This window comes from Thamnophis sirtalis, unplaced genomic scaffold, assembly GCF_051295495.1.
Source record: "Thamnophis sirtalis isolate CommonGarterSnake01/CBP01778 unplaced genomic scaffold, rThaSir2_p1.2 scaffold_6, whole genome shotgun sequence".
Classification (NCBI taxonomy): Eukaryota; Metazoa; Chordata; class Lepidosauria; order Squamata; family Natricidae; genus Thamnophis; species Thamnophis sirtalis.
This window is the reverse complement of record NW_028261386.1, coordinates 20,966,516-20,979,083: the sequence shown is the minus strand read 5'-3', so window position 1 is coordinate 20,979,083 and position 12,568 is coordinate 20,966,516. Positions and strand designations below refer to the sequence as shown.

The 12,568-nt window shown below is 42.7% G+C and overlaps 1 protein-coding gene across 1 annotated transcript; it reads right to left on the bottom strand.

Annotated features, from left to right (window-relative positions):
• Positions 1–8,657: 8,657 nt before the first annotated feature.
• Positions 8,658–11,933, bottom strand: LOC148044890 (C-C motif chemokine 5-like). Its single transcript, XM_087719089.1, has 3 exons — positions 11,724–11,933; positions 9,978–10,080; positions 8,658–9,047 (listed from the first exon to the last, which is right to left on the bottom strand). The coding sequence occupies exons 1-3, from the start codon at positions 11,893–11,895 to the stop codon at positions 8,966–8,968; spliced, it is 357 nt and encodes a 118-aa protein (XP_087575215.1). The 5' UTR covers positions 11,896–11,933; the 3' UTR covers positions 8,658–8,965.
• Between the last annotated feature and the right edge of the window lie 635 nt (positions 11,934–12,568).

Sequence of the window (12,568 nt, the reverse complement as noted above, 5' to 3'; positions counted from 1 at the left end):
AGCCTTTAGGAAGCTTCCAGAGTGCTCCTGGGGGCTGGGAGGGCAGAAATGAGTGAAAAACAGGCAGTTTTTTCTCAATTTCCCCCCCCCCAGCCCTCAGGAGCACTCTATAAGCCTCCTAAAGGCTATGCATGCCCTTTTTTGACAAAAAATGAGGCTGTTTTTGCTAAAAACACATTTTTGGGAGGTCTGCAGAGTGCAAAAACCTTTTTTTTAAATTTGCCTCTTCAATACCTTGCTGCGTCTTATTCTCTGGTGTGTTTTCTACACCATAAAATATGGTAGATTTGTACAAACCTTAGTTTAGTCAATAGAGTGCTCATAGACACAGCTGAGCAAAAGATATCCCTTTTGAAGTATGGAGAAACCCATACTTATTTACAAGATTCCATTTTTTTCCTGCCACCTTTTCAAGTCAAGATATATTAGGCTGTTTTTTTACGGCCTTGGGAGATATACTGACATAGTTATTCTTCCAGGAACTCTGCCTTCCTGCCTTATCAGCGGCATTCTACATCCATAATTACAAAATAGCTTCGTTTTTTCTCCATCTAGAAGTGAAACGGCAAAATTAAAAACCTGTTCTTGTTTTCTGGGTTAATTATGAATATTGATTTCGTGTCTAGTTATCAGCTCTTCCAAACGTGATTTAATCATTGAATAGGTTCACTGTACTACAAAGAAGCTAATTTCAAAAGGTTTTAGATTCTCAGCCCTGGGACTCCTAGACCAGTGATGGCGAACCTTTTTGGCACCGAGTGCCAAAAAGGGAGTGTGCGTGCACGAGCACAGCACCGACAGCTGAAAAGCAAATCCATCTGGGACGCGACCAGGAAGAGGATCTGCCCAGGGGTCATGTGTGCAGTGGAAAATGAACTTCCGGTTTGCGGTGCGCACATGTGCACTGGCCAGCAAGTCTTCTGGTTACTGCCGCACATGCACACACTGATCAGCTGATCAGCAAGCTGCCACGCATGCTCACACCGAAAAATGGAAGACCAGCTCTTCCGGTTCGCAACACTGCTGCACACACGAAGGCCAGCTGATCATCATGTGCACATGTACGCCAGAAACCCGGAAGAGGAACGGGCAATGCTCCACCTGCCACATCACTGTTCTAGACGATGCTTCCCTGAATTGGGCCTGAAGATGTTGTTTTCAAACTCATGATTTGCATGAGTCTCTGTGGATCTTGGAAAACACTTTAGGGTGAGATTTAGAGATTGCTGAAAGGGTTGAAGGGTGTAATTGGAAACAGTGAAGTGCTTCAAGAATTACACTTTGAATTGCTAAATGTAGAGAGAGTTTGAGCAATACAGGGGATTATCAAGTGTATAATGATGGTGAATAACCAGCTAAATCTTTATGGAACAATCAGAGAGACACAGACTATGGTAAGAAGTAAGTAATTCTATCCTGCCTCAAAGCAGCACACCAAATTGGCCTTGTTATATTTATTGTATTTGGAGGTTTTTTTTAAAAAAAACAACAGCTTGGATTTGAAAGCTGCCAGATATTTATATTATTATTTATATGATTTTATTTATATATCAAATTTGGAGATTGCCCGTCTCCTTCACAGAAGGACTTTTTAACACTGAGATGCCAAAGAATGTGAGCTTTGAACTGAAAAAAAAATGTTTTGTTACGAGTCTGCATATGAGGATGTGGTATTTTGAATGTTGGATAAACTCCAGCAGCAGAGAGGTTATCAGAATATTTTAAGCACATAACCATTTCCAATGTACAGCTAATGAATTTCTTACAAAGAAGCTTAAATGGTTGGGGAAGGGGAGGGAAGTGTTAATGCTTTTTTCCAAGTGGTATTTTATTTTATTTTCAGCTGGTTTTTAAAATCTCCTGACCTAACGTGACTTAATGTCAAGTATCACACTTTCTTTGCCTTTCAGTACGTATCTTTTTTTAACTCTTGCTTTGATGTGGGCAAATTTTCCGTTGCTCGGACCCACAATTTCTGATTAATTGTTTTAACACTCAGCACTCTGATGAAATAAAGCACCAGGCCTTGTTTGAAACTAGTGTTTCTTACTGTTTCCATGTGTGCTACTGTGCATCTTTATTTCATGCACAAAAATAAATGTATCTATTCCTACTCTATACATTCTACAAATCCATGACTGTACACGAGCAGAAGAGGAAATAAAGCAATGTAACTTCTAAAGTAGGCTGAGTCTTTACTATCTGCTACCACGTGTCCTTCAAATCCTTTACATCAGGGGCAGTGGTGGGTTTCAAAATTTTTTAGAACCTCTTCTGAAGGTGTGGCCTGCTTTGTGGGAGTGGCTTGCCGGCCATGTGACTGGGTGGGAGTGGCTTGGCAGTCATATGACTGGGTGGGTGTGGCCAACTTGTAAAATGTGGTGAAACTCACTTAACCACGCTCTTGCTTAGTAACCAAAATGTTGCCTCAGAAACTCTGGCATTTGAAGCACACAAGTCTTAAAGCTGTCAAGTTACAAGACCCTTGCACCCCTAACCCTTTAGAAAAAAACCCAGGGATGTTCAAACTTGACAGCTTTAAGACTTGTGGACTTCAACTCCCAGAATTCCTCCTCTCGCTCTTCATCTTGATGATGTGCGGATGGGCAGTGGAAGGGAGCGGGAGCCGGTTCTAAACGGCACTGTAGATTTGTGGAACCTCTTCTATAGAAGAGGTTAGGACTGGCAGGAACCCACCCCTCATCAGGGGTGCCAAACTCAATTTCGTTGAGGGCCACATCAGGATTGTGTTTTACCTCAGGGGCCGAGGTGGGCGTGGCCAGGGTAGGCATGGCCACCTTGATGTCACTTGTGTCGTGACCCAAGCACACTGCCAGCAAAAAGAGGCTCCTGAGCCCTGTTTTTGGCTGTGACTGCCTCCTGCAGCCCTTTACTAGCAAAACCAAAGCTCAGGTGGGCTGCACATGCCTCCATGGGCCCCATTTTGGGCCACAGCAGCCTTCTGCCAGCAAAAAATGGTGCTCTGTTTTCACTGGCAGAGGGCTGCAGGAGGCCGTTGCAGCCAAAAACATGGGCCTTGGAGGGATGCACACAGCACTCCTGAGCTCTGTTTTTGCTGGCAGAGGCACCGCGGGCTGGTCCTTTGCTGTTTCCAGGGCGGCCCCATGGGCCAGAGCTAAGCACTTGAGTTTAACACCCCTACCTTGCACGGTTTGGGATGAATAGATAAGGGAATGGAGGAATGACCTGTATTCCATTTTATGGAATAGCCAGCGCGTGATGTGCACTGTAATTTGTAAATAGGGAATGCCTATTTTAAGCGGGGAATAATTAGCCAAGCAGCCACTCCAGGTTCAGGTTGATTAACCATATTCACTCATTGTGTTCTGCATGCTATGGGAATTAATTCATTGGGATTTATAAAACTTTCTTTATGTCTTAGCAACAAGGTAGAAAATACTCATGGCACTGACACTCCATGACAAAATGGCAGATTTTCAATGGCATTTTAGAGATTTTTACATCGAATTAAAAATGGAAATGGATATCCTGAGCCTTTGAGCTTTAAGCACCCATTTTGACTCTTAAAAACTGCCAAGCTCCTTTCAAAATGTACATTTTTAGCCTTCTTCATCAGATCCGGCCATTGTGGTCCTGGAAAGCCAAAATGCTGCTTTTAAGTGCAAGACTAAAAAATGTGTAATGTAATTTCGGTCAACTGGAGTTTGTTCAACAAACTGTATAATGTGATAAAGCCACAACTTATTTTAAATTGCAAATAACAGAAATAGTTAAATTACAAAACAATTTTAACTACGGGCAGCCCTCAACTTACTACCACAAGTGAGCCCAAATTTTCTGTTGCTAATGAAAAATTTGTTAAGTGAGTTTTGCTCCATTTTGTGACCCTTCTGGCCACAGTTGTTAAGTGAATCACTGCAGTTAAGTTAGTAACTCCATTGTTAAGTGAATTTGGATTCCCTGTTGACTTTGCTGGTGAGAAAGTTGCAAAAAGTGCTCACGCGACCCTGGGACGCAGCACCGGTCATAAATATGAGTCAGTTGCTAAGCGTCTGAATTTTGATGCTGCAGTGATTGTGTGGAAAATGGTCATAAGTCACTTTTTTCAGTGCTGTTGCACTTTGAACAGTCACTAAATGAACAGTTGTATTTAGGTATTTAGGTATTTATTGAGATTTATATGCCGCCCTTTTCCCTGAGGGGACTCAGGGCGGCTTACAACCACAAGGAAGGGGAAGTGCAAGGTCAAAACAAACAATATGTGAACAACAGAAAAATAGTAAAAAACCCAACTTTCATTCAACAATCAAACACTCGGGCGGGTAATTAGGAATTAGGAACCTATCCCCAGGAAATACAGGACACCCTGTATTTCTTACAAGCTGTTAAAGCAGGGGTGGGTTCCGGCCAGTTCTCACCTCTTCTATAGAAGAGGTTCCACAATTCTACAGTGCCATTTAGAACTGGTTCCAGCTCCCTCCCCCCATCCATCTGCACATCATCATGATGAAGAGCAAGAGAAGGAATTCTGGGAGTTGAAGTCCACAAGTCTTAAAGCTGTCAAGTTTGAACACCCTTGGGTTTTCTTTTCTAAAGGGTTAGGGATGCAAGGGTCTTGTAACTTGACAGCTTTAAGACTTGCACACTTCAATGCCAGAGTTCCTGAGCCAACATGACTGGAGGTGGAATTCTGGGAGTTGAAGTCCACAAGTCTTAAAGCTGTCAAGTTTGAACACCCCTGGGGGGGGGGGGTTCTAAAGGTTTAGGGGTGCAAGAGTCTTATAACTTGACAGCTTTAAGACTTCCGTGCTTCAAATGCCAGTTTCTGAGCCAACATTTTGGTTGGTAAGCAAGAGCGTTGTTAACGTGAGTTCCACCACATTTTACAAATTGGCCACACTCACCCAGTCACATGGCTGGCAAGCCACTCCCACCCGGTCATATGACTGGCAAGCCACTCCCACAAAGCAGGCCACACCTACAGAAGAGGTTCTAAAAAATTTTGAAACCCACCACTGTATTAAAGCCTACTGTTTCCAGCATCAAGGAAAATAACATTGGCTTATTGAATGGCAGAGTGGGATTACTGCTTCCAATAAAGCTTGAACACAGGGGGGGGAAATCATTCTGAGACTGAATAAAGATAGAGCGTGCAACCAGCAATTATAGTTACCTATTCCCTAGTAAAACAACAACAACAACAACAACTCAATCTCATTTTGGATTTCCAGGAATGATTATTGTTTGTAGACTACCACATTCACTATATGTGAGAGCTTTAGGCTTCTCCTATCATAAGATTTTCCAAAGCTGCATTTCTATGCCAAGTAGCTGAGAACGTAAAACCAAGCTCATGAGTAAGCAAGAGGTGATAATGAATAGAGTAGAGTAGAATTTAGAATAGAAAAATAGAATTGAAAAATAGAGTAGAGTAAAGAATAGAACAAAACAGAATAGAATAGATGAGTTGGAAGGGACCTTGGAGGTCTTCTACTCCAATCCCTGCTCAGCCTATAGCAGGGGTATCAAACTCATGTCACAGTGGCGTCATGTGATGTATCATGACTCCCCCCCTTTGCTAAACTGGGCATGGGCATGGCCAGCGCATGAAACATCTGGCCCGCAGGCTGGAAGTTTGACAGCCCTTCCCTAAAGCATGTCAGGCAAATGGTTATCCGATCTCTTCTTAAAAACATCCAGTGTTGGAGCAACCACAACTTCTGGAGGCAAGTTGTGATTAATTGTTCTGTCAGTTTGATTTTAGAACTTAAACATATTTAAGAAGCAAGCAAGATGGAAAGGGATTTTCCCTTATTAATTACTCATCTTTTGATAAACAGCCAGCCCAAGAAACTGAACAGGGCTGTTTTGGAAGTAAGACAGTAGCTTTTGTGGGAAAGTTGTCTGTCTCTCTTTGAGTGGATCTTTGCTCCTGGTAGTTGCCTAGACAGGTATCTACAGTTCTTCTGGTAACATGTTTGGAAGTGACTTTTCATTACTTATTTCCCAGGGCTTAGAGCAGGTGACCGGCCTTGGGTCACCCAGATGGCTTTGTGCTCAAGGTAGGACTAGAATTCATATCAAACTGCCTCTCCAATACATATATGAACAAGTAGTCCTGAATTTATGACCACGTTTGGGATCAGAAGGTGCATTTAAGCAATGCAACCATTAAGTGAAACATGCCTGATTTTATGAGTGCGCCCGAACCAGTAGCAACAAGATTGACAACCCATCACTGATGATTATGTATACATAAAATGAATACGAATATAAGGCAGTATTAGGACGGGGAAGGTAGGCAGCTGGTGCTCTTATGCATGCCTCTTATAGACCTCTTAGGAATGGGGTGAGGTCAACAGTAGACAGTCTAAGGTTAAAGTTTGGGGGTTTGGGGGAGAAACCACAGTGCATTCCAGGCATTGACAACTCTTGTCGTATTTTTTGCAATCAACTTTAGAGCAGTTTACCATAAGTTTGTATCAGGGGTGGGTTCCTATCAGCGTTGATACCAGTTCGCTTCACGCACACTTCATATATATATATGAAGTGTTTCCTGCTTAAGCAGGGGGTTGGACTAGAAGACCTCCAAGGTCCCTTCCAACTCTGGTATTGTATTGTATACCGTGCTTCCCCCAAAATAAGACAAGGTCTTATTTTCTTTTCACCCCCAAATAAGCACTTGGCCTTATTTTCGGGGAGGTCTTATTATTTTGTGAGGTGCAGGAGGCGGTGACCATGATCACTTCATGGCTGCTGCTATGTTGCAATATTTTCAGGGAGGGCTTATTTTAGTGCATGCACTCAAAAGCCCAATTGGACTTATTATCCGGGGAGGTCTTATTTTTGAATATAATTGTAAGAACAAATGTCCTTTGTGACATTATGGTTTTTTTTACATATACTTGGGATGATAGCAGTATATGTAATTGTTAATGCTGGGCTAGAAAGACCTAGCCTCTTGTTTCCCCGAGGATGGGTCACTTCGGGCCTGTCCTTTCCTCAGCCCAAGAAAGGAAGAGTATTGTAACATGATGTAAATTTAGAGATATGTTAAAATATATCTCTGCTTTCTTGATCTTTAACTTTTCATTTTCTTGCCCTGTTTGCTTTTCCTTTGATTTATGTTCTCCCTTACTTTCTATTAATTTGTTTAGTTTGTCTTGTTTAAAAGTTTTAATAAAAAATATATAGATTAAAATGAAAAAGAAGGAAAGAGAGAATTGTGGACTGTTAACTAAAAGTCAACAGCAAGTGTCCCATAAAATAACCATAACAAACAGTATCCATTAAAGGATCTGTTTCAAAATATCCTAGTAATTATAGTAATGTGAGCCCCCTCTACAGAATAGCACAGGCAGTTTAAGCATTATGAAAAAAGAACCTGAGCCCAGGTTCACATAAACTGTTTCACATCTGCACAGATCAGCCCAATGATGTTTAAATTGCAGTATTGTGCACAGGTTAAGTGCCATATTTTAAAAGAAAAGACTTCCTGTCCATGAAGTAGGGGTGGGAATAAGCACAGGCTTTCATGTTGGAAATCCCAGATTTGCAGAAACTCCCACCTGTATTAGTTACAATGCCACATGGTTGATACCCGTGTTAAGAAGGAGAGAAGCAACTTAGAACCAAGGAGAAACTTCCTGACTGTGAGAACCATTAACCAGTGGAACTGCCTCCAGAAGTTGTGAGTGCCCCATCACTGGAGGCTTTCAAGAAGAGACTGGACAGCCATTTATCCAGGATGGTATAAAGTCTCCTGCTTGAGCAAGGGGTTGGACTAGAAGACCTCCAAGGTCCCTTCCAACTCTATCATTCTATGTTCTAATAGTGTGGGAAAACAGCCAAGCCCACACAGCTGTTCAAGATCAGCCAAAGGTTCACAAAAGTGTCTTTAATGCTGGTTCATATGTTCATTTATACTGAGTTAATTAAAGTGCAGTCGCTTGAAATCACTTTAAACACGCCTTCCCAGGTTTCTTGCCACCTGGGCTAAGATGCTGTTTATGATAAGCGAACTCTTGATTACTTATAAACAACCACTCCCCACTCCCCTCCCCTTCCCCCTTCCTTGCAAACAGAGAAAACCTGCAAGGCTTCAATGTTAAAGCAGCATCCATCTGGCATCAAAATCCCTATTGCATACAACCACGTAAGCAGCAGTATAAGGTGGGGTTTCTGTTTAAGAAAAAGAGTGCTGGAAATAAAGAGAAAACCAACAAGAGTAGAGCCGTTTCAGAATGGAGCCTCATCTTAAGTGAGTATAATGAACAGACAAAAGAAATAGCCCCAATGGAGGATTTCAATAGCTTTTACTCCACCTTCCATGCTGCTTTCAAAAGCTTTACTCTGAATACAGAGGATCTCCGCTGCCTTGCATGCTGCTGCTTCCCTGTCTCATAGGTTCCAGTGCACCGACGGCACAGTCAATGGAGGGTATAGTGGTATGTGGGAATGACCTTGGGAGTCAGGGCAGACAAAGTCTGAAAAAGAGGGATGTTATGAATGGTGATGCAGGAGCAGATGGACGGTCTAAGAATCCCCACTCCCAGGGAAGGAGAGGGGCCAGAGCCCAGTCAATCTTAGAGTCCTAGTCAATCTTTCAATGAAATAAGAATTGTTGTGTAACCTGAAGGAGCTCTCGGAAAAGATTTCAAACATAGACAAGCAGAGACATGTATGGATTCCATAACCCTGAGATTTATTCATACATTACGTGTCTGTCAAATATTTTTCAGAACTTTTAGACAAATCAACGTCTTCTTTTAAAAAATAATAATATAAAATACATAAGATATTTGCCCATAATTTAAATAAAATACATTATTTCATCTTCCATCAATGAAGTTTAAGTTAGGAGTGTGCAAGGTCGGAATAAGAGTCACACATGTTCTTTTTTTCCATGTCTGAAGCATTTTAAAAGCTTTGACTTCTTGGGGCTCCTCTGGGTGAATATACAGGAGGTGGAAGGTTGTCAGTTTTAAGACAACCGTCTTATACGATCCTGGACCCATGGTGCACTGGGATCTGCACAAATCTTTCTGTCCTTCTTTGTGGTAAATCTGCAGAAGAGACATAAACATGCATATTTCGTCACAAGAGGGAAAGAAAACAATTCTCTACAATTGGCACCACACTCAGTTTTCAAGGGCGCAGATCCCCTCCCATCAGTTGCCCTCAAGAGGCTCCTGTTCTAAATTGATTTCATGAAAGGGGGTGCATGGGCAGATGTCCACTAAACCAGTGGTCCCCAACCTTTTTATCGCCGCGGACCAGTCAGCCTTTGATAATTTTACCGTGGCCCGCTGAGCGCGCGCAGGGGTGGGGGGCGTTGTTCACGACGACACATTGATTGTTTATATATCAGATTGTTTTGATTAAACTTCCCTGGAGCCTTTACGCACGGCCCAGGAGCCTTTGCGCTGCAGCGATCATGTCCCCCGGCCGCTGCAGCGATCATGGCCCCCAGTCGCTGTGCGGCCCGGTGCCAGGTACTCCACGGCCCGGCACCGGTCCGCGGACCGGGGGTTGGGGACCACTGCACTAAACCTTTCAATGAATTTCATTTTTTGCCTGAAAGTTGTGGATTGAAGTGTTGAACTAAACCTGCACACAGGCCCTTTCAAGGGGGAATTTAGATTTTGGCATAAGGATATCTGCAGAGGGGGTGACAAATAAGATAGCAGCCAAGGGTCTTGCAATTGCAACCCCACCTCTTCATTAATGTTTATTGCAAAAAAAAAAAAGAATAGATTTTTTTTCTGAGTGAAGAACTCTCTGGCCTCATTGTTATATGTTGGGTGGGACTCCAACTCATTTTACATTTAAATTAAATTCACATAAAGTCAATATAGGGAAATGTGATGATTATGGTTGGTGCACTTTTCCATAAAGGTCACACAAAGGTACTAGATATTTCAAGGGCAGCCAACATCACATTTAACATATTCAGGAATCACTTAGGAGTTGATAGATTTTTTTTAAGTACTTACAAGATAGCTGGTATGGAACACCTGGAATTTGTATGTTCATAGGACTTCAGGTACCTCTGTGGCAGAGGCTTGATTTGGTAGTTAAAACAACAGAGCCGGGGATCTGAAAGACAGGAAAAGAGACTTGTGTCATTTTAATGGTTTCCCTTCCCCAATCATTGAGTCTTGAACCTAAACTTCTCACCTGCTATTTTAGAATATCTACATTCCCCTCATTTAATATGGACAGATTTTCCCTGGACTGACAATGGATCATGTTGTTATTATTAGATTTATATCCAGCCTTACTTTGTACATCTCAAGGTAGTATACATAGCTAATGCTTCATCCTCCCATATTCTCCACAAGAACAGCCCTAGAGATAGGTGGAACTAAGGCAGAACGACTGGCCAAAACAATGTGTTTAAGAGGTGGAGATTTGTATTTTACTTGTTGTTGTGAAAATTCCAGAGGCAAATTCAGCAATGATTTCTGCAGAAATTAAGAATGCAGGAATTGTCTCTCTCAGGCAGAATCCCTTCCTTATTTCCTTTCTTTGTGACTGAATGGATTCTTACTAGTAGGTATCTATTATAGCTAGATAGTGACTATGTGAGCCCCAAAGCACTAACTCCTAAAAATTCTACCTGTCACTAGAGGATAATAAACTTATTTTGGAGAGGAACTGTAGGTTTCTCTTTTGTCCACCCCAAAAAACAATGTTCAATATGGAAAATAATTATTTTGCATGCATTAATACAACTGATACTGTAGTCCCCACCCCCCCACCCCCAAATCCTTGAAATGGCTTATGGTAATTAGAAAAACTCTTCAGAGTAAGAAGGAGAAATGTTATTTATCCATCTACCCTATCCTCTTTTGAAACCTGAAAGGAAGAGCTCATTCTTTCCACATGCATCTTCTGAAGCGTTGGATAGGGTCCTACTCCCTCCTTCTCATCTCGAATTCAGCCCCAAGCAATAGCAATAGCAGTAGACTTATATACCGCTTCATAGGGCTTTCAGCCCTCTCTAAGCGGTTTACAGAGAGTCAGCATATTGCCCCCAACAATCTGGGTCCTCATTTTACCCACCTCGGAAGGATGGAAGGCTGAATCAACCCTGAGCCGGTGGGATTTGAACCGCTGAACTGCTGATCTAGCAGTAGCCTGCAGTGCTGCATTTAACCACTGTGCCACCTTGGCTCAAGAGGCCTTAATGCAGAGCTTCCCTTTCAAATGAGGTTGTACTTATATTCTGAGCAGCATTGGCTAAATCTAACTGTCCTTGTAGTTTGTTGTATGACCAGCACTTTCAGGAGAGATGGTTGAGCAAAACTTAGAACCCATGTCAAAATGGCAAAGGTTATAACTCTGAATGTAGGTAAAAGGTAAAGGAGTCCCTGAGGGTTTTACTCTGCTGGTCATTGCCAACTATCGGGGCAATACTCATCTCCAGTTCAAAGCCATTGAGCCAGCATCGTCCAAAGACATGTCTACAGTCATGGGGCCAACATGACATCACAGAGTGCTATTACCTTCCCAGCAAAGTGGTACCTATTTACTTACCCGCATTTGCATGCTCTTGAACTGCTAGGTTAGCAAGAGCTGAGGCAAGGGCAGGAGCTCACCCCATCACCTTGGGCTCAGGTCTCGAACCTAAGCTGCCAGCTTTTCAGCTGACAAGTCCAGTGTTTTAACCATGAGCCACCTAACCGCCCTCGGAATGTAGGTGGGATGCTGAAAAAGAGAAGAAAATGCATACTTACCGAACTGAGCCTGAGCTTGGGATAAGAACATAGCAGCAATCAGGAAGACGGCGAGGGTAGCCAGGGAGCTGTTCATCTTTGCTCTTGGATCAGATCTCTTGGAGAGAAGAAATAGTAGTTGGGGTAGCTTGTGCACCTCCCTAGCTCCATGCTGAGAGGCAGAACTCCTCATGTTATATAGACCAGTTGAGGAGAGGGTGGAGATTTGCTGGAAATCTACGCTTCATATCTGAGAAATGATGACATAACAGTAAAAAAATCTGCTACAATCACTTTGCTGGACGAAAGAGGAAGCAAAGAGAAAGGGAATCTGCAGCCTTCCTCTAACTTTGCAAAGCAGGTGGCAGATAAGCCATCTGAGCCAGGGATTCTGCTAGAAACAACATTCCTGGCAGGGGGGGAAATGGGAATGATGCTAGAAGAGCAGGATAGCCTTCTCTGGCAAGGTGTGAGAGGGTGAGGAAAGGAAATGGGAAATCAAGCAGGAGCCCTCAGAGGTCTGGTTTCACTCAGATGTCTTACTTTTTAAATAAGGTGATGGATATGCAGCATTTATTGTTTATAGACTTTTAAATGTACATTAATCTCAGTTAGGGCTTCAGGATCTGAAAATGGTGCAAAACTTTGGGGATTTCTAAGAGTGCTGATTTGCCAAGAAATGGAGGAACACTGGTGGGAAACAAATAAGTTTTCAAGGGAAACTTGCTCTTTGGCTGGAGTTTGGCCCTGGTATTGATCCAAAGGTCCGCTTGAGATGAGCAGATGTTCTCTGAACTGGAGCTTCCTGCATCTTTTCTACCTTTCACCACAGAGGCTGTTAGCACAGCTTTGTTCTGGGGGAGGGG